Genomic DNA, 21,475 nt, shown 5'->3' on the forward strand with positions numbered 1-21,475 from the left:
GGAACCAAAGCGGTGAAGGTCTTGCAACTCTCCTTGGCATCCACACTCTCACTCCGTTTAGACGGGTGGTGCACTGTGCCGTGTGCCGGAACCTCGCAGCACAGCTGAAAGCAATCATCCATGGCACATCTGATCACCTGCAGTCTGGTCCTGCTGTGGCTGCGCTGGATTAACGGGGTCACGCAAGGTAGGTCAGGGGCCTGCCTGCCCCTCTCACTCACCAAACACGGGATGAACTTTACTTAGATGACACGGTGCCGAACATGCATGTGTACAGTGAATCCGGGAGACACCACTTACTTGCTGAGACACATCTTAGAATCGGGACTGGCTACGAAGCATTGTCATTGACACAGAATCTAAAGTCCAGGATGAGAAAGGCACAAAGCAGAAGATGAGCAAGCATAAAGAGGCCCGTTTAAGGAGGATCATCATTATTGATTAGTTTGAAGTGCTGTGGACTAGACTTCAGGCATGTACACCAGCACCCTGCTGTGATGTGTTTTGTGTGTAAGCAGTGTTTCCCAGTAATATGCTCTTCACCCATAGGAGGTTCCTGTGTCTCCCTTTAGATTAACACCTTAACCCTTAAGATTTTTTTTTTTTCCAGGGTTCTGAACTTTTTTGTCAGTTTTAGGTACAATTGTGAACTGTTTATTATTTTTAGGCATACTTCTTCATAGATTTAGATTCTATGAACATCTTCACAGAATTATCAAGATAATGTTCGTAAATATACAAAGTGACCGTATCAAGTGGTTCAGACAAGACCTGTTGTGTCTATTAACCCTATATGAAGATGTTACGGTGCCGTCATTAAAAATAGCTCACAGTTGTATATGTGATGTGATTGAATACAATTATAGCAAAGAAACAAATAAGTGTGGTAAAGTTGTACATATTAGTTATAGTAGTGTGTAGCATGTATTTTCAATGACCGCAGGTTCACAGAGTTGCCGTTCATGAACCTGTAAGAACTTCTTGTTTTTCCTCAAAAAAAGTGAAACCATGAACTGAAACCTTACTTCAGTTAAGTGTCACATTTATTGTGATTCCTGTTTTAAACAATGAATATTATGCAGTTATGTAGGTTAGATTAATATTTCGATTCCCCCAAGTCACTGTTTCTGAAACTGGAAGTTCATCTTGTTTTCAGGATCTTGGAAAAATCCTTTTTGGTCTACTGCTGAACAAGAACAATGTGTTAAAAACAGGATGTGCCTTTTAGACCACGATGGAAGAGGTGGGGGGCTAACCTTGCTCCTACCACCCCCTTATAATGTAAAACACACCCACTGAAAGAAATGCCACAAATATGTGTGATTATGAGAAATGAGTAAAAAAAGATTTTCTCCTTCTTTGGCATGTGTCTCCAGTTGGTGGAGTTGTACAGTAAAGCCCCGCTAAGCTGTTGTCACTTCAGCTCTTTTTGTTCAAGATCCTACACCAACATGTGTCCGAAGTCCCAAACAGTAACAACCATCTCATGCTTCAGTACCATTCAGTACCATACTTCAGTACCATTCAGTACCATGCTTCAGTACCATTCAGTACCATGCTTCAGTACCATGTTTTTTGAAGGCCAGACAATTGTTAATTTTCCAGAACTATACCATCAAAATCTCATCAAAACATAAATCACATTTTATAACATTTTGCAATGCAGATGGAGGAGTGAGGATGCTAAAACAGCAGAACACCTTAAAGTAATCACTACAGTAGACACAGCGGAGATCTGTCACAGCCAGTGTTACATAGCAAAAGTGGTTCTCTGAGCAAGACTTGTCACATCATTACAATTTCTTTTTTTATCAGTGATCATTTACTGACCAACTAAATGTGACTGCATGTTACATTAACACCAACAGCACCATGTATTACATCCACAAGAACTCACAACTGTTAGAGCAGGCCTCTGATATGAAGACACTGATTACTGCTGTAGTGATAAGAGAAAGTTTCTCAGGGGTATCACATAAAAGTGCAAACACTCACAGAGCAGATTTTGGTCCGTAACACTACAACCCCTCTTGTGTGCATTGTACATGTAAACCCTTGTCAACCACTAGTAAAATATACAGGCCAGATGCTATAAAATTTCAGGATGTACTGTACATCTTATTTTGTCTTAATTTCTCTCTTTCATGGTGTTTTAGGGTCTTTTCTGGAGTGTATTCCAGTTCTCACGGTGCCTCGCAACACAGTGTGGAGGGCTGCTCCAATGAACACCCTGAAGATCAACTGCAATGTCAGCATTCCTTCACACTGCTGGGAAAACTTAGCGTTGTCATGGTGCAAAGTTGATGACGGGAATGACTGCAAACCTTTGAATCACTCCAGTCACATCACAACAGAATGGAGGAAGATTACTGGGGAATATAAGACCTCATTCCTGGTTTTCAGAAACTTATCTACTGCTGACAGTGGTCTATACAGGTGTAAAGTAGACGGACGTGTATCCACTATAAGCCATAATATCAATGTTACTGTGACAGGTAAAAAGCTTTAACATGCACACACGCACGCACACACGCGCACACACACACACACACGCACACACGTGTGTATGTGTGTGTGGGTTTATGCTTAAATATAAACTCAATTCATTCTGTCCAAACAGACTGGGTAACACCCACAGGTAACATGGACAGTGACGTTCAAAGAAATCAAAGCACAGCAAGTAAGTGCCTGCATTTTTACTTTTACTCATGACCTTAGAATTAGGAAGATATGTTTATTATGAACTATTGTAATTACAGTCATAAAAACTTTTATCAAGTTATTAAAAAGAAAGTCCCCAAAATTGTAAAATGGCTAACAATGACTAAAAGCTAGCCCAGGCAGTTACCATGCTCATATGTGTATAGTATCTGCTTCTCCTAATTCTGTGCAAAGTCAGTGAAATAGCCCCTTAAGAACTCTCACAGAATTGTTAAATATGTTTGTTCCAGATGGGTCCATAAGAGATTCTGTAGACTGGTCATTGCTGTGGCCATATGGATACATCTGCGGTGGGATTCTGCTGGTGGTGGCAACACTGATGCTTGGATCTGTGCTCATCATCAGATGCCAACGTATGTAGCGCTGTTTTTCCCTACACACCTTACATGACATTCAGTAAGGCTGGGTATTGGACTAATAAAAATACCCCTGTGCTTGTTTATATTTATATGCTTATCTGTCAATAGGACCCAAAAAGTCAAAGAAAGAGAGAATAGCTGAGAATCAGGTAAAGTGTAACTTTTTCCTTCAGGAACATTGACAATGAAGATTGACTCTCTATTCAATGTAGTATCCATCCTCAATGGCATAGTCTCACCATATGTCTCTCTGCTTTACAGTCTACAGCGACCCAAGCATCATATATCCCTCAGCCCATAAATGACACCATTAGTTATCGGCATGACAACACCCACAGTCTGCCTCCCCAACTCAGTCCATCCTGCATCTATGATATTCCGCGTGCCAGGGCTTCATCTCATAGAGACCGCCCTTCGGCGGGAAGGCGTCCAGCCAATCAGGTGGCACCAGGGCAAATGCATGACCAGAACAATGTAAATGCGGAGGAAGAGGACAGCCCGCTGATATACGCCTCCCTGAATCACAAGACTTTGCTGCACGGCCCAATCAAAGTCTCGCATTCAGAGATGGAGAACTCTGAGTACGCTGCCATTAAAATCAACTAAAATCCCATGGATGATTTAGGCTGATCTGACATCAGCTCTGTTTTGTTTTTTGTTTTTATTGTCTTTTTTTTGGACATGAATAAGACTAGGTGGTCTGGGAGCAGTTTGGACTTTGGACTTAGCACTCTGACCTTCCTGATTATGATTTGGGATGTGTTTCAACTTATGTATTTATGTAACTTTATGTGGTTCCACTGTAGATATAATAATATTGTGTAAAATAATAATATGTTGAGTTCTATATGTGGGTCTCCAGTGCTATCTTTAGACAGAACAGTGAACATAGATCTGATCCCCCATTTTGTCATTTTTATACCTTATATCTAGTGAAAACATCTATATTTTACGTATATTTTGCATTTCTCATTATTATTATGAATTAACTTTCAAGATTCTTCAACCTATTGTGGCATTACTTTGACATTATTTCAGCACGTTAATGCTGAGGAGGCAAATATGGCCCCTGATTGGAGGTGACCAAGCACATGTGCAAAGTGTGCTGTAACGCTAAAGTTCAGACACGATTTCTCTGCACAAAGCCTGGCTGCCGTAAAAGTGCATAATGGGACAGCCTCTTGCAGAGCACAAAGAGCCGAGCACCCACAAGTACTACGACACACAGACGCACTTCCTGTGTAAGGAAGAGGAGTGGGTGATGCATGGAGCAAACCACGACATGTGACTTACAGCTGTAACATTGTGTGATGAATGTGACCTCACCCTGTATTAAAGGCCGATGAGTAAATTACTCCTTCATTTTTCCTGTGTGTGCTCTGTGACACATTCCCTTGAAATGGGCTCCTGCAAAATCTCACAATGTCTGTGCAATTTATACTCACTTTTACGTTTCTGACCAGTAAAGCCAAAATGCAAACCAATCTGTAATGTTGTGAAACAAACACTACAGTGCAATTTAAAGCATGTGGCAAATAGAAATTAATTTTATCAGATGCACACCCCGCAACTTAAACTATGAATGGTGGAATGGGCATTTCATTTTTGTGGAAAAAGAGAGCACAGTGTGAGTTCTTCGCATGCATCACCGCCATCACCATACTCCCCTCAACCCAGAAAAGTCAGAAAAGTCAGAAAATGCAGAGTTAATTTGATTCCATTAAAGTGCATGTCACAACAGACCAAAATAAGAGAACTGGACTGCATTCAGTTTAAGTGAGCAGTTCCTCTGTTCTATAGCGTATCCTTTCACATCTAGTTTTGCATCTAGTTGCATCTACATGCCTGTTCATGATGAAGCTGCTTCATTAGTCTGAGGATGTTGTATAAAGTACAGTGTCTCTCAGACAGCTGAGGTTGCTTGGAGGAGGCTGTGGTAGAGGATGTATGATCTGCAGCTTTCAGGAGTGTGAGTGCAGAGCATGCAAGGCTGAGAAGATTGACAGCTTGCATGCCATCCTCGTCACGTTGCCCCCTGTCCCTGGTAAGAGGCTGGGGGTCTCGACCTATCGCACTACACGGTTTCATTCAGGGTCATGGGTGGTTCTATCCCCTGAATAAAGAGTTGTTAATAGGTTATCGATGATTTCTCATGGGTTTATGCTGGGAAATCACCAAAGTATGTGATGCACTGTCAAAAACCCCCTCCCATAAAAGGGAGTGCTAAACTGTAATGGTTACAGCAATTAGTTATTCTAACTACCATTCAAAAGAACAGTGAAAGGGAGAAAAGTGATTTGAAAAGAAAGAAAGAAAACATACCCTTAGAGTATTTGCTTTATTTCTAACCTGCTCCAGGGCAAAGATCCAAACCAAGGACTTTTCCCATTGCAGTAGCATCAGTATAAAAATACTCCAGCTGAATGGATTTGTGAAGTATCATAGTAAAATGCTAGTAAAATTGAGACTATTCAGATTATGAGGTTCATGTTGGAAATATTTTCACCGATGCCACATGAGCTTTCTATGACGTAACACCTCCTTAACATACCTTGTGTTGTGCGGTTCACAGGTCCTTGTTCACAAACACCGTTTTCTCACATGCGCTGCCTTCAGCCTTCGTTACATATGTGCTTCTGGGCTTTCTTTATTCTCATCTCTGTACAACCCTGGTGATGTGACTAGTGTGATGCTGCTGACTGATTTGAGTCTCATGATGGCTCATAAGTGCAACAACTCTTCTTTAGGTTTCATGTGCTCAGACAGCAGCATAAGAGCCCTTAATGGCTAAAGGGGGAGACCAAAAGGATCCATCTTCAAAACCAAATATCCTACTTACTGTTCCCTGCAATATATAGATTTTGTGTTAATGTTTTTAAAACGGATACTGTACAACCTCATCTCCATAATCTCAACTTCCAAAACATACAATAAAAGAGGTTCCATCATCAAGACAAGGTTCTGCCTCTGGATTTTCAAGTACATTGTATTTTATCAACAACTTGGTGTCAGGGACTTTGCAATAAAGGAGCCTCATAATGTGAAGCCAAACATTCCAAGTTCCAACCCAAAAGAGAATATAAAAAAGGTAGGATCTCCTCAAAAAACATCATTTACAACACTACGGCCAGTCATCTTCAAACAAGAGCTGGTAATCCCAATATAGGGTCTAAAAGGAATCAAAAGGTGGGTTTGAGGTAAACCTTTAATGGAAACCATTAGGGACAAAAAGCAGAAATGCAAAAGCTACACAAATTAATGGGTTCATTCAGCTCAAATGTATTAGCTGTTATTAGTAATACTTAAAACTTAAAAATGCAATACTGGTAAAGGACTTGAAGTTACATAAATTTGTACATGCACACGCACACACTCATGCATAAACATACATAACTTATGCTGACACAACAATTTGTATAAGAGGCATGCTGACCTATTCTCGCCAATAGCCGAGTCGTAATATTAAAATATAATAGTGTATTTCAGTAAAACATGTGACAGGATGTCGCAGGTGATTCTACCTATAGTGAATGCACCTATTTCACTGCAGAATACCATAAACACTTTATGTGGGTTGGATGTAGAATACTGGCTGAAGGTGGTTTGATTTCCTCATCAGTCTCACATTAAAGTGTCAAACTGTTCACACAGCAAGAACAGACACAAACAATAAATGGTTTGTGAAAAGAAAAAAAAAAACAAAAATCAGGTCCATAGTGGGGACACTTTATTTATAAACAGATTACACCAACAATAAAACAAGACACAATGCACAGTGTTAACACAATGAGTTGTTATCAAAATGTCATGGTGTTAAAACTAACTTTTCAAAGTAATTTATTTTCAGTGGTAAGTCAGTTGAAGGTAAACATACACTTCCTATGAAACAAATATTCTGCCAATAAATGTAGTCTGTTGGCACAGACGGTCTGTGGGACTATCAATAGGAGTTAGTCCCCTCCACGGCATGATTCTGCTTCCCTCTAGTGGGGGTACGTGAGCAGGAAACACACGCAGGACTTAAAAACCTGGGGGTATTAATTGGTAGAAAGGTGTCTCGCTGCCAAAACTGTGTTTTCCTGTGGTAAGAATGATTTTGGATTTAATGAATCACCATCAACAAAATAAGAAAGTTTTTTATAGCATAGAGGAAGTTCTTGCTTGATAAAAACACAAGGCTTTGTTGCCAATTACAGGAAAGAAGGAGTGTTTCATCTTTCCAGTGACAGTGTTTAGCTCATTTTTTCCCCACATTTATGTTTACTCCTGATTCTACAACCATATATCATAAATTACAGTTACATGACAGGATTTTTCCATGGATCTATTAGTCCTGTTAGATATACTGTATAATATATATATATATATATATATATATATGAACACATACATGTATATAAGACACTTGAATGTGTATATGTATGTCACGTGAATATTAGTGTCCAGTCATAGCAGCCTGTTCATCCATCATGGTTCATTCTAGTCAGTCTAAACAGGGAAAGAGAGAAAATAAGAGCATGCACAGAAAGGAAGGACACCCAAGTGGCTTTAAGATCTGTAATTTCAAACGCATCACTATTAATTTGACATTAACATAAAATTATAACTTGTGGATCAGATCACATAAAAAACAATAAATCATTTAACAATTGTTCCAAAAATAAAGAAATAAATGATTCTATTATAACTGGAACTGTATTGCTAAATTTGACTTAACAGAAGCACCAGATAATCACATTTTTTCCCCACTGTAGTTTCACTAGTACTAGTATACCTATTTATCAACCATAAACCATTTTTTTTTGTCCAAATAAAGCAGACTGTTCATCACATTGTAACAGGCAAAACTTCCAGCTCAGCAGTCTAACTCTACCCAGAGTACAAATCACATACTCTCAAAAACCCCTAACTGAACGCACCAGTAACAGTAGGCCACATATACGCATCAAGCACGGGTTCTTACAGGAACGCAAATATGAGTTTTGAAAAACCAGCTAAAGGATGTCCCTTTAATCATTCCAGTTGCACCTTTTCCTGTCTGCCCCAAGACTCCATCACTACAGACACAACAACACGCATGTGAAAACTGAACCAGAGCGATTATGTGGCTTTCAGCTTTACTGAAGATAAGGAAGAGGACACACCCTGTCCTGGGACTTTAGTTGGTTAGCCAGATTTAGCATGACTAAGCCTCGGCACTGAGCTATTCATCTGTGCCACTTTTTGCTATAGCTTCAGTTCAACTCCCAGCCCAAGCACATCATTCCACTTTTATTTCTTTTTAAATTCTTAAGTTGTTTTTGTAATCCTTTCTTTATTAAATTTCGTTTCATTGTTCTCCCTTATACTTTACACGTCTTTATGATTTAAACATTTACTTTGTAAAACTCTCTCTCTGAATTAGACATACCAGTAAATAAACTAGATCTGCCTTGCACTGGCTATTGTAAAGATTAGTTCTCTACACATCAAGTTATGAATGCTTTGTTTTACAGACTCTAAGCAGCAGGCTACAGGCAATAACCTAGGCTTCACCTCCCAAAATAACAGCAAGTCACGAGGACTCGGCGCACAGTCACATACTTTTCAATGGCTCAAATTCTGTCACTTAAGACCTGAGCTGAGGATGGGAGGATGTCTTGTAAGAGACAGGAAGTGGTAACTCCTCAGATTTCCTGGGGTGCTGCAGATGAATAGCACCCTGCAAAAACATGACTTCAAAGTACCTTTGCTACCCTATTTCCTTTGTACCTTGCAAAATGCATTCTTACCTGATAAATGTCTGAGAATACATTCTGACTTGTTTAATTGTTTGTTTTCTTTAAACATTTTAATTTTTTCTCTTATCTGACTAAATGAAGGACTACAGTGAAGGGCCAGTATAGTCACTGGACTGAATGTAAGAATATTGTTGTATTATTAAATAAAATTTGTTGTGCATTTATCTCAAAGTCAGTTTATAGGACCCATAGATGACCCTCGTGACCAGCTGTGTCTGTACACGTGTTCATGAGAATTTTACATTTACCTTGACAAACGCCTATATAAGCAAAGCCCCCTACCAGGCTTGTCCAGAAGAGTCTTTCATAAAGACACTAACTATGCACAAAAAAAGCCAACCTTCCTGGTTTTGGAGATAAATGAGCAAACGCAACGCATTTCATTAGAACATCAGTAGTGGAATTAGGAGAAGCCAAGGGATAAGTTCAGTTCTTCATTCTCACATAGCCTACATAAATAATTAATAGTTTGATATCAAATTATATTTGATGTTCTTATATTTATCAAATGATGTATGCCTGGACAGTGACTGCCAATCCAAATCTAAACTGTTAAATGATATAAATTAATTTTAATTGAAGACTACTTTGTGTGGCCAGGGCTTAGCAGATCAGATGACTATGTCAAGATTGCAATGGGGGAATAGAGTTAAATACTCTTGTCAAACAGGACAATCACTGCATATTTCATCAAGTTAAAATTTTTTTTATATTCCAACTCAAATTTATTCAAGAAAATGAAATAGCTAGCTAGCCCCAAACAAGCATTTTGGGGGGTGGGGTGGGTCAGAACACAGGGGGGGTGGGAGGTGGCAATAATGAGCAAAATAAATGATGCTTGGGAGGGCTGAGGTTTTCATTATTCTGAAAAGGCCAGACATTTTTATCACCCTCAAACGCAACAATAATGAAGTGTCATTTTAGTTGTACCACGACTGGAAACTAAAACTTTGGTTAGAACAGCTGATAGCACCTCCCTAAATTGCCCTTTAAAAAGATCAAAGCTAAAAGCTGCTGCAACATTGTTGCCAAAGTGTTATGAAGGTGTCTGACAGCAGTGAAAGTCATTTTCACAGTGACATCATGAAAAAAAATATTTTTAGTTTTTTTTTTAAGAGCCCTGTCCCACATATGTCTTGTGTCTCCAGTAATTACTGCAGACACATGACAAGTTGGGGCAGAGCTCTTTTTTAGAATCATTACTGCCTTTTATTTGATTGTCAAGCCTTGATTACAAAGCACCTATGGCACCACATTGGATATCATCTGTATAAAGACAAAACATGCAATAAACAGCTCACACGTTCAAGAGTAAATGGATCTAGACTTTATCTTGAGGTCATCGCCAAGATAGGACACTCATAGGGATTTTTTTTTTGGGGGGGGGGGGGTTAAAGATTTGGCAGAAAAATTGCCATGGTAACTTACCTGTCTCAGCACCTCTTCAGGCAGACCCACAGGCAGATAAGCAGAACAGAAACCAGCACGCAGGCAAGTGAGAAGAGGGCAACATGGCTCTTCCCAGCTGTGACACATGACAGACAGAGGAGCCCAGAGGTGACAGCGGTCAAAGCAACAGGGCTAAACAAAAAGAAGGCTAGAAAACATCACGATGCCATTAAAGAATTTTTCATCCATCAGCAACTAACACAAATATCTTTCCTTGTTTGCTTCTGTCTAGCACCGAAAAAGCCCTTTTTATACGTTCGCTATACTCACCCTTGCCCAAGGAAACAGAAACGGTGGTTTCCAGGCCCTGGTGGAGCGCCGTACAGGTCACGTCCTCCTCATCCAGAAGTTTGCTCTGTAGCAGGATGGAGGAGATCACCAGCGTGGTGCCGTCACCCTGCTGCTCAGACGACATCTCCGATGGCCCCAGCGTGCGGTTGTGCCCCTCCACGTTCCAGAGAAGCCTAGCGGGAGGGCGGGACACGGCGGTGCAGTTGGCCTGGACCACACCTTGTCTGACCGGGGTGGAGGTCACCTCAGGCTCTGGGAGGACTGTAAAAACAGCACATATGACCTGACGGAAGGTCACAGCTTCGAGGGCTGAAACTCACAGTGAAAGTACTGTAACGTTGGAAGGTCCATCATGCTCAGCCTCATCTTGACTCCTGCTCCACTTTACTATCTCAGTGCCCATCGGTATTAATGTTATGCTGATGCTGTAGCCCTCATCTTTCAAGAGATCAAAGATATTGTGAATATGATAAGACACGAAGTAAAAACACCTTGGCTTTTAATAAAGTAAATAGCACTGAACTTTAACTTCATTAGCGCTTTGAAAAGAAGTAGAACTTTCCTGCAAGTACAACCTTTTCTATAATCTACCATACACAGATGCCTTATGGTTGTCTACTTGTGGCATTTAGAGGGATTCCCTCATCATGAAGAGCAGTGTCATCCTCTTCCTCTTAGCCCAGACAACAGAGCGCACGCTTGTGCTCCGGTCCCGGTAAAGCACACTTCAGACACAGTCCACGGCCGCGAAAAGAAGGCAAAAAACACAGGCCGTGAAAACACAAGAGTCAGTCGCGTTGGGGTTCTGTTGGGGTTCACGATTAACCTCCTCTGACAACAGGCAGGCTGTCAAACACTGACAAAGAGTGGAGAAACACAGTGGCCCTCTGTGTGCAGGAAAACAGCAGCACAGTCATGGCAATAGGCTCTGGTCCAAGGCAAACCCCTAATAAGGCCTCACATTCACAGCCAAGCACAGTGATGCGCATGAGCTCGGGATAACAGCAGGCTTTCGGGACCGTGCCGAAATCCGTTGTGCAATAACGGGGGTGTTCCCCTCGCTTCCGCGCAGGTAGGGGAAAAACAAGCCCACGCTTGGCGCGAGCTGTGTCAACAAAAGAGATGAAGGGAGTGATCACAGCTCGTTGTGATTCTGTCCCCATTTCCTGCACAAAGAGCACGGAGATGCTTGGCAGGCCTGACGTCCCGCGGCACGATTGCTATTCCCCGCCTCGCTCTGGCAACTTCTCCATCGCTGCATGTGCTCATTGCCACCAACAGGGAACCGGGCCAGTGCACGTCGGGCCTGCAGCAGCCACTGCGCTATTCGGCCGAAACACTACTCGCATCCACGCCTGACGAGAGGATTGTTAGAGTGGAGGATGGCAGGCCGGCGGCTGAGCCTGATGCTTCACCCACTTTTTATTGTCCTAAATTGATGGTGTGTTGATATATGGTCTTCCTTTTCCTGAGTGGTGCAGCTATGTGTAAATGGTGACTCAAACACATTAGCTCTGCAGCACACACACACGCACACACACACACACACACACACACACACACACACACACACACACACACACACACACACACACACACTTGTAAAGTAGTTCCCTGGGAAACACTCTGTGAAAAACACTCCCATTATTAAGCTCAAGAGGGCATTTAAAAAAATGGCATTAAACTTCCACGACTGGAAAGACACCAAATTCAGTCAAACTGTGGAGTCCAAAATAAGCAAAGACTGCCTCAGGTTGGAGTCAATGGCACTACAGCAATATCGCGAGAATTTATTTACGATTTTATGAATTATTACTAATGGCTACATATACAAGCTCACATCAGTATTATTTAGGACATACTGTAGGTGTGAGCTGTGCAAACTGCTTTAGAAAAGTTCACCTTCAAATCATGTGCTTCGAAATTTGATACCGGCTCCAATACTCCGTTATCACCAACATCCACATCCTCATCATCACAGTCCCTGGGACCTACCATAGACAGCCAGGCATGCTGTCGCACTCCTTGACCCAAGCGGGTATGTGTGGAACTCGCAGGTGTAGCAGCCCTCGTCCTCCGTCTGGACGTGATGGATGCTCAGCTGGCTATGCTTGAGGGACGGCTGCAGTTCCCCCCGTCCCTGGATGGGTGGTTCCACCAACAGATTGTCCCATTTGGTGTAGGAGGCCACCAGGGCTGTGTCGCCCTGCTCCTCCGTTTTCCTCCACAGGACCTGCAGGACCTGGTCAGCGTGGGCGTAGGTGCACGAGAACGTCACTGCCTTCCCCCGCACCGCCGTCCGGTTGCCCGCTGACTCCACCTTTGCTGAGAGGAACATGAGGAACATGCGTGGTCATCCGGATCAAAATGGCCATGACCTGTCTGCAAGTTCAACACGACTGGTACAGAAACAGACAAAAAAGGCAGTCGGTGAGGTTTTCATGAAGGCTTTGATATTTCTGTTTTCCTGGTTAGTTTGTCATTATGGGTGGGGCTGTGAGGACCGCAGGTGGGTCATTTTCTCTTTGTGTGTCCTCCCCTGTGCTGAAGGTTGTCTCCATCCGTGCACCGCACCAGTTGCTGTCGGTCCTCTGCAACAGCGGTGCGCTTTTCTCCTACTGGTTGTCCCACCTCACTCCAGTAAATACTTCCCAGCCGAGTGAGAAGACGAGGAGACGGGATTGCTTCCTGCTTCTGCCAACTTCGCTAATTTGTGACTGATTTCAGCTTTGTCACACCATTCACGATCGTCGCTTACGTATTGGACTCGGCTGCTGTTGTAAAGAATTGTGGACGTAGTATCTAGTGCTCGTTTAACTATCCTGTCGTTATATGTTTGTTGTAGTTTGGGAAGTAGGGAGGTGATGCCGTTTATTTTGAGCTTCCTTTTTGTCTTCTGTTTTGATCCAGAGAGTTAGGCCAGTTTATTGTTTATTTCTGTAAGGTAAGCTATATGCTGCATTTTCATTTCAGGATTTTATGTTTGTTATTTTCTACAAAATACCTTTTCCTCCGTCTCGCCTTTCCCCGTTACGGTCCAGAGTCTAGATCGGGTCGTACACACAAGTGTTATCAGAGCTCACGTATCCTCTTTGGGCACTTACATTTTCACATGATATAAAGTATACTGGTATTTCATTTTTCAAACTAGTGTAAGATTTAGTTGGTAGCAAGTTCCATAGCACCTTTCTGGGGATTAAACAGAATGTAAAAGAAGACAGGACAGGAAGGTGATCTCATCAACAGATCCTGAATAATGGACATTAAACCTTGTCCTCGTCCTGTACTGGATGTCCTTTGCCATCGCACAATAAAAACTTTTATCTGAGATTTTCAATTCACCAGCTGTTACTGCAAATATTGCTTAAAATAGACAAACACTTTGTATTCTACTTCAGAAATCATAGGTCAAAATTGTTAATCTATCTGACATCAACCTATTTGATAGAGAACCTCAAGACTCTCGTCTCCTTACCCATCAAAATGAGGCAGGTCTTCGCTTGCTGTTGCCCAGACGGATACACATCGAACACACAGGTGTAGCAGCCCTCATCCCCGGCATTGGCGTGCTGGATGCTGATGGCACTGGTGTGCACTTGCTGGTCCAGAAGGTCCACCCTAGCTTGCTTGGTGATGCTGCCAGCCCTCCCGGGCTGATAATGGAGGATGGGCGTGTCGTGGGTGTCCAGCCAACGGACCTGTTTCAGGATGTCCCCGTCTTCTACGGTGACATTACAGGCCAGCATGAAGGGGAGCCCCAGTGTAGCCTGCAGCTGGGAGGGGGCGGTGACCTTAGCTAGGGTGCGTCAATCAAAAGGCATCAGCCAATCAGGTGACGATAATGAAGAGCAAACTGTGAATTTAACTATTATGCCTTTCTAAGCCTGACTTCAAATCCAAAGTGTGTTTAATGTGCAGTGAGCTGTCCAAGACTGCAGGCATTACCTTTCAGGGAAGGGGCCAGAATCAGAGCCATCCACAGGCATACAGAGGCACACTGGCACATCTTAGTCTGCAAGAACGTTAACAGACCAGGAGCTTCAACAGCCATCTGTTTGTTTTTAAGTGATGCACACCACTGACTGAGACACACCCATTAATTTTCTTACATCAGACAAGCAGAGGCATGTATATGCATATTTTTGCGTTTAGTACATATTTTTGTATTTTGTAATTAAGTCAAACAATGAGTTGATCAAAGGGCAGGAAAGATGCGTCTCTATTTGTATGCCTAGACAACGTGATGAGTATGAGGACAGAGAGAAGCCAGTAAGCCATCGCCGTCTTCAAGGGTTAGGTAAGAGGCAGACACAGACCTGCAGCACAGCTCGAGGACGTTGTCTTCTGTTACGGTTATCACGCAGCGGCTTCCCCCACACACGTCAACAGCCGTCGCTCACGCACAGGCAGCAATCTGTGGGAAATCAATACACAAAACAAACAAAAAAACAAATGGTAAAAAAAGCCAGTTTTGTTTAAATGTGGAGCCCATTTAATTTGTGTGCTTGCGGTAAATATTCACATTAAAGTGATGAGTTTGTAGTCACCTGTCATGCAAATACAATACCCTAAGGCACAATGCATCCAAGACATTTAAAGGAGGGTTTTAATATTCAAGAATGTAAGCTTTTTTACACTCATTAAGACAGTGTTAGTGCACAAATTGACATGCTTAAATGCCTCTTTCTCTCATTAAAGAGAAAATAACATCGGCTTCTAGGCTTAACTGATAGGGAGAAACAGATACTTCAAATACTTTGAAGACTCGATCAAAGATTTAAGAGGATCATAATACTACGATGCCTAATAGATTTAATTGCTTTATATTGTGTGTAATAAGGAAACCCACATAGATGAGAACCTGATGCTCTTTAAAAAAAAAAAAAAAAAAAAAAGCATGTGGATGTAGAGGTACTTTATCTATTATATTATACTGGCCTTTCTATAGTATGAATACAAGATACTCATCAAGGTTGCAAAGTAGAGCTGCCAATTGTGTTTCTAAAATGATACTAGTCACAGTGTTTTTCTCTGTGCATGCTAAGCTTATGGACATTCCACTGGCTAAATATTCCCGTTCTGTGCAGTGGAGGCAGGTTTGCCAAGCATGCCAGCCCACCTGACCCTGCCATGGTCTGCTACCTTTCCCTCCTTCTTTTAACTGGAAACTGTCTAGGTTCCTTTCTTTGATGTCTAGACTACAACTGCACTAGCAGCACAGAAGCAGACTGTTTGACCGTAAAGCTTAATATAACACAGATTCGGGGAAAGGGGAATATTTTAAAAGGTCGCAGAGCAAAGCTATCAAGGTAAAGTGTGCGGGGGGGGGGGGGGGGGGGGGGTTATAAACAAGCCAGCAAACAAAGGTAACTATAATAAACCATGATCGTGTGTATTCAGAATTAGTGAACAAAATTAATTTGACTCTGGTGTAAAAAGTGAGTCCTGCTCTGTGTAACAGTAGCGACTAAAAACACTTCCCTTTTAACCTCAAGTATCCTCGCTGCCAGGAAATCAACTCATAGTGTGGCTCCCAGAGGCAAATCCTGACGGAGCACTATGGTAACGCCACGCAGCCACATGCCCCAAGCAAGCCTCAAATAAAGACTTTGGAAGGTCTGGTTGAGGGCATTTTAACTGCCTGAATTTATCGCCCCCGTGCCTGTTAAATAGTTGGCTTCAGTTATCTTCGCCACAGCCGTGGACAAACCGCCAACCTCAAAAAAGCTAGACAACAAGCTAACACATCATGGTATGTTTAAAAATTCCAGGCGTGTATTTGTTTTAATGTTACTAGAACAAGCGCACAAGCCTACTCTGTTGTCATTGATAAGGGTGAGACCTTCTGATCGCGGCTTTCCTTACTGGAATAGGATGGAAAAAAAAATAAAAAAAATAAAAAACCCTTCAGAAAACTTCAGTAAGAAAAACCTCCCAAACTACAGCATGGTACAGGGCACAAAAACACAGAGAGTACTTTAAATTTAGCACAGCTTTACAACTGGCAGTGACCATTCAGGATTACACTTCCACTGCGGTCTGCACAGCTACACACATTCAATGTGCATTAATAATAATAATAATAATAATAATAATAATAATAATAATAATAATAATTAAAATTTTAAAAAATGATCAGTAGTAACTGAGGAAGCTAAGAAAAGCTGACAGTAACTTCTTGAGCACTGCAGAAGTGCATTTAATGAAGTTCCCAACAGTCTACCTAAATGCGATGTTTTATATTAGGTATGACTAAAGCTCACCTTTCAGTGCCCTGCTCAGCATCCTCGGGGATCCACAATAAAGACTGTCACCGTAGGCACCACATAGCTAAAAAGTCACTGTGTCTTTCGATCGAGCAAGACCAGGGAATAAGGTCCTTCCCACTGGAAGCAGGCAAAGCTGCGGCACCCAATTGTAACAAATCTACTCTTTGTGCCGAAAAGTGTGTCTCTTTTACCCACTACCTAAATACAATGGACGCATGGCGACATCTAATGGAATCTTACACACTTTAATTAAGCACTCAAAAGTAATTTCCACGTTACGCAACAAAATAAGGCACACTTAACAATGTGTCTTGGAGTGAGTCATTAAAATTGAGACGCAGTGCTGTAACGTTATGCATGCCTTTCTGCGTATCCTTGCGTATCAGCACTATACGCATATCCTCTGACGCCTGAACGAAGCGCGCCTCGTCTTTTGAACGCGCGAATGGCGCGTTTCGCCCGCTAGAGGGCGCACGTTCCCCACGGCGCCGAGTAAGCTGACGTCATCCGCTCGGGCGCTATCCGGAGGAGAAATCCGTCGCGCGGCCTTTTCAGCGGAGTCCGTCGCCCAGGCAGCAGGTCGAGCTCGCGCCTCCCATAAAATCCCACGATCACCATCCGGCAAAATGATCATCTACAAGGACGCCATCAGCGGTAAGGGTGTAGCCTAAACGAGTCTAACGCACTCAGGGAATTTTATCCCGTGGATATTTTTCAGGCTGGGTAAGTGTGGCTTTATCGGTGGTGTTCTTTTTCCGGCTAACATAACCCGAGGCCTACCGTCGCGCTCCAGCAACTGACGAGCGCCGTTATCCGCTAAGTTGGCTACTTCGGAGCAGTTGTTTCTTCCATTTTCTGACAATGACACTACGGTAGTAATGTATAGCGTCTAATGTGTAGTGTTTATAGTATGCTGCGTTGCGCGTAGTAATTGTTAAGGCAGTTAGATCCGCGAACTGTGAGATTGACGAACTCGAACCTGAACTGTCGTGCTAAAATGCCGGCATGTTAGTTACTTAGGTTACCTAGCTTAGCTCGGTTAGCCGACCTAGCTAGCCGAGGCTTCCACCGGCCATTTGATTGCACGAAAGTTGCTGTTTAGCAAGCAGGCTAAGTTCCCAATACCTGTACTCGGGTCTATATGTTTCTTTGTTACAAGATGTTTATTCAGCTCTAGTTCAGTGTTTACGTGTCGCTAACCCTCGTAGTTGGGTAGCTAGCTGTGTTAATGAACCTATCGTAGCTAGTTTTTAAGGCCTTAGATGTTTAACAGCTGATCTCTGATTTAGGCATGTTGCATGTTTTTCGTATATACTATTTGAACTAACTCATTTCGTGCTTGGCAGGGGATGAAATGTTTTCGGACATCTACAAAATCAAGGAGTCGGCGAACGGCATGATGATTGAAGTCGAGGGAAAGGTAACCTATTGGTTTTTGGTTCCAGTTCTAGCGACATTTTCTGCGGTTTTCGTGGAGCGTCTCCCTTTTCTACCTTATAACGCTTTGCTCCTTTCTGATTACACTAATTTTACACGTCGATTTAAAGTTTTCGGAGTGTTGCGCAATAGTACAGTAGTTTGCTGCTTTCACCATCCCCTCCCGAAACACACCCTGTTTTTTAAGATTATGGTGTATATTTTGTGTGCATTTAAAGTTAAATATGGTTCACATTTGGTTATCAGTAAGCATAGTACTACATATTGGCACTCGGACATTATAATAATTATGTATATCCTCAAATTACTGATTGAATAACTATTTTGGGAGCATAATGACATACTTTGATATCTAGTATTGACTATCTAACTTCAGTTATCTGTCTACTTACAGCTAAATTGATTATTGCAGTGGGAAGTGATGTATTACTACATACAACATTTAAGCTGTTAATGTCTGTTTTTATGTTCACGTGCATTAACATTTTATGAAACTACAGCACTGCTGTTGGTTTCAAAATTTTTAGAGGTTATAAATACAAAGTTGGTGTTTCTAAAAGATCCTGTTTTCTCACATGAAGCTTTGAGAGCTGTTTTTTTTTTTCTTCCCCCCATATATGTCTCATGAAGCACACCACGCCCGACTTATTATAAAACATACCTTTTTTGATTAATAGTTTGGTTCAGTGGCTCTTCTTGTTTGTGTCTGCAGATGATCAGCAGGTGTGAGGGGGAAATTGACGAATCGCTTATTGGCGGCAATGCGTCCACTGAGGTCCCGGACGACCTTTGCGAGTCCACGACTACCACCGGCATTGATATCGTCTTGAACCACAAACTGCAGGAAACCAGCTACGACAAGAAGTCCTACACAGTTTATGTCAAGGACTATGTGAAGGCGTGAGTGTCCTGAGGTTCTTACCCCCAAGGTCTCAACAGCTGTTGAAATTTCAAACCCCCTCCCCCTCACAAGAAAACATTACACATCTAGGTGGTTCAGTTAAGGAGGCCCCAGTTCAGTGGTAGTGTAGTCTTTGTAATTTTATAGAAGCTTGGATATTGAAGGGAAATAATTTGGGGTGGGTAGTCGAGTTCCTCTCAGAGGTGTCTTTTCTTCTGGTCAGTATCCCAGTTTTTGATCAATTGAAAATATGAAACTTGAATCTTTAAAAGTTGAACCTTGTGAACGATCACAGATATTAAACACACAACTTTGCCTTAGTTCTATATGTCTTATCTGAAGTCTAACTGACTCCTGTGTGACACTGAGTAAAACATTGTTACATTCCAATACATGAGTGCTCATTCAAGGTGTATGACCTTATTTGTCAGGTATTTAAATGTCATGGATGCTAAGAAAAATTGTACTTGTGGCTTCCCTGTAATGAAATGTTGTGTTGTGTTCATGATGACCAGTCTCCAGAAATCTTGAACTGCGATTAATCCTACTATGCTCCGTTGGTGCATCCTTTGACAGCCCAGTGCCTTTACTTGTGGTTGCCTGGGTTTGAGATATTGATGCTACATGAAAAGGTCTCTGCGCTTTCTTCTTGTCTTGCCTGTGGCTTGTGAGATTGAATTGGAGACAACAAGCATCTACTTTGCTTTCTAGTGTTGTGCAGTTGTGATATAGTGCTGATTAATACAAATACTAATTAGTGTGTGATGAATATGCATTCATTGTAATTGTGTGACAGGGTGAAGGCCAAACTGCAGGAAATAGCTCCTGACCGGGTAGACCAGTTTGTGGCTAATGCTCCAGCTGAGGTCAAGAAAATCCTAGGCAACATCAAGAATTATCAGGTATACCCTCTTCTACCTCAGTCATTTGCTAAGTCATGTACACACATGGAGGGCTCATCACCAGGGATGTCTGTCCTGGACATGCACACCATGCTCAGTATAGTTGGTATTTTTATATACTCACCTAATTGTACTGAGTAGTTGTCAAGCTATTCAGGTGCCAAACCGTGTAGCAGAGAAAGGACGAACACGCTGGCATTGTTGCTAAATTGACCTTTATTTAAGATGCATTAGTTGTTTAGTTTTCATGCTCAACCGAACTGCCCTTTCTGTAGTTTTTTGTAGGCGAGTCCATGAACCCAGAAGGCTCAGTCGGCCTGCTGGACTTCCGCGAGGATGGAATAACACCCTTCATGCTCTTCTTCAAGGATGGTCTTGAGATCGAGAAATGCGTAAGTTTTGTGTAGTCCTTATTGTGTTCAAGGATGAGAGGACCGATTTGAAGCTCGTGAAAAGCTGTGTTTGTAAAATGGTGATTAGGTGGCAGTGTTTAGAGTGAACTGCCAGGGTGGTTGATGTTAAAGCTGGGGCTTTTCCATTAAGATAGTGAGATGGGAAATTGGATCGGTTGGGGGCTGCTAAGGCTGCTCTCAGTGGCCTCTAGACTTGCAGCGTGATGCAGCAGCAGGTGCCCTCGTGCTCCCCTACTGTCTGAACAGAGAGCTCCGCAGACTGATGCGAGGAGAACAGGGCGTACATATTGGCCTATCTGCTGGCCAGCTGAGCACAGTTATGTTTGGTGGGGGTGGGATAGCTTACCATGAATGTGACAGCAGCTTGCATGAAGTGACCGCTCTTGGGGAAATGCTTTTTGTCTCTGCAGTAACCTTCCCCCGCGTGTCCGAGTGCCTCCCCCTAACGGCAGCCGTCTACCCGATGGCCCTGAGGCCTTAGGGATCGGATCACTCATTCCCTCCGACTCCATCAGATGCAGAACCAGAAGCTCGTTTTTTTTAACTACCTTCCCATCAGAGGCTACTGCTTTGATTTCTTCAAGTGTTTATCCATCCAGAAGAGTCAAGGTCCCTTCCCAAATCAACTTGGTGGAGGAAGGACAGTATTTTGGTGAGCTGAACTCGAGATTGTGTTCAACAGACACAGCTCACTTCGAGTGTTTTTGGTTTTTTTCCCCCCTGCCCTTTTTTATTTAAAAAATGGTCACAGTGGCAAAGTTGACTGGCTGGATATTGGGTTGCTGTGTGCATGTCAGCTCTGATAAATTGTACAGTTATTCTCCCCCATAACCCTTCTCGAATCACAGGATTGTATAGGATTTCTTGGCACTATTTGTGAAAATTATAAATAAAGTCAAGCTGCTGGCTAAATGGCTCATGTGGTAACTTGGACCCATTAACATTTTGCCCAC

The 21,475-nt window shown here is 42.4% G+C and overlaps 3 protein-coding genes across 6 annotated transcripts; 2 read left to right on the forward strand and 1 right to left on the reverse strand.

Annotated features, from left to right (window-relative positions):
* btla (B and T lymphocyte associated) lies at positions 1–4,434 on the forward strand. Its single transcript, XM_027010441.3, has 6 exons — positions 1–187; positions 2,157–2,495; positions 2,621–2,680; positions 2,952–3,074; positions 3,189–3,229; positions 3,342–4,434. The coding sequence occupies exons 1-6, from the start codon at positions 121–123 to the stop codon at positions 3,684–3,686; spliced, it is 975 nt and encodes a 324-aa protein (XP_026866242.2). The 5' UTR covers positions 1–120; the 3' UTR covers positions 3,687–4,434.
* A 2,351-nt stretch (positions 4,435–6,785) lies between these two features.
* Positions 6,786–19,108, reverse strand: LOC113577075 (OX-2 membrane glycoprotein). 4 transcript variants are annotated; one of them, XM_081701033.1, is made up of 8 exons: positions 18,968–19,108; positions 14,917–15,014; positions 14,546–14,612; positions 14,076–14,396; positions 12,596–12,925; positions 10,580–10,861; positions 10,289–10,457; positions 6,786–7,568 (listed from the first exon to the last, which is right to left on the reverse strand). In XM_081701033.1, exons 3-7 carry the CDS (start codon positions 14,604–14,606, stop codon positions 10,294–10,296), a joined length of 1,158 nt encoding a protein of 385 aa, XP_081557159.1. In that variant the 5' UTR covers positions 14,607–14,612; positions 14,917–15,014; positions 18,968–19,108; the 3' UTR covers positions 6,786–7,568; positions 10,289–10,293. The 4 variants fall into 4 exon arrangements, with proteins under 4 accessions (XP_081557159.1, XP_035390507.1, XP_035390506.1 ...); XM_035534614.2 differs by lacking the exon at positions 18,968–19,108 and adding an exon at positions 16,864–17,254 and having other exon boundaries at positions 14,076–14,321; XM_035534613.2 differs by lacking the exon at positions 18,968–19,108 and adding an exon at positions 16,864–17,245.
* On the forward strand, positions 17,375–21,434 carry tpt1 (tumor protein, translationally-controlled 1). The gene is made up of 6 exons (XM_027009654.3): positions 17,375–17,523; positions 18,216–18,289; positions 19,019–19,206; positions 20,004–20,109; positions 20,385–20,501; positions 20,933–21,434. Exons 1-6 carry the CDS (start codon positions 17,496–17,498, stop codon positions 20,933–20,935), a joined length of 516 nt encoding a protein of 171 aa, XP_026865455.1. The 5' UTR covers positions 17,375–17,495; the 3' UTR covers positions 20,936–21,434.
* The last annotated feature ends 41 nt before the right edge of the window (positions 21,435–21,475 follow it).

This window comes from Electrophorus electricus, chromosome 18, assembly GCF_041902795.1.
Source record: "Electrophorus electricus isolate QZ-2024a chromosome 18, ASM4190279v1, whole genome shotgun sequence".
NCBI lineage: Eukaryota > Metazoa > Chordata > Actinopteri > Gymnotiformes > Gymnotidae > Electrophorus > Electrophorus electricus.

What these genes read in the sequence shown, in the direction of transcription:
- btla (XM_027010441.3), top strand. Translation starts at nt 121, where the DNA reads ATGGCACATCTGATCACCTGCAGTCTGGTCCTGCTGTGGCTGCGCTGG. An exon ending in AAGAAATCAAAGCACAGCAA is followed by an intron (nt 2,681 to 2,951) that starts GTAAGTGCCTGC and finishes TGTTTGTTCCAG; the next exon opens with ATGGGTCCATAAGAGATTCT. An exon ending in AGAGAATAGCTGAGAATCAG is followed by an intron (nt 3,230 to 3,341) that starts GTAAAGTGTAAC and finishes TCTGCTTTACAG; the next exon opens with TCTACAGCGACCCAAGCATC.
- LOC113577075 (XM_081701033.1), bottom strand. Translation starts at nt 14,606, where the DNA reads ATGTGCCAGTGTGCCTCTGTATGCCTGTGGATGGCTCTGATTCTGGCC. An exon ending in AGCATGCCTGGCTGTCTATG is followed by an intron (nt 10,862 to 12,595) that starts GTAGGTCCCAGG and finishes CTGTTTTTACAG; the next exon opens with TCCTCCCAGAGCCTGAGGTG. An exon ending in TTCTGTTTCCTTGGGCAAGG is followed by an intron (nt 10,458 to 10,579) that starts GTGAGTATAGCG and finishes GATGTTTTCTAG; the next exon opens with CCTTCTTTTTGTTTAGCCCT.
- tpt1 (XM_027009654.3), top strand. Translation starts at nt 17,496, where the DNA reads ATGATCATCTACAAGGACGCCATCAGCG. An exon ending in TGATTGAAGTCGAGGGAAAG is followed by an intron (nt 18,290 to 19,018) that starts GTAACCTATTGG and finishes TTGTGTCTGCAG; the next exon opens with ATGATCAGCAGGTGTGAGGG. An exon ending in GTCAAGGACTATGTGAAGGC is followed by an intron (nt 19,207 to 20,003) that starts GTGAGTGTCCTG and finishes ATTGTGTGACAG; the next exon opens with GGTGAAGGCCAAACTGCAGG.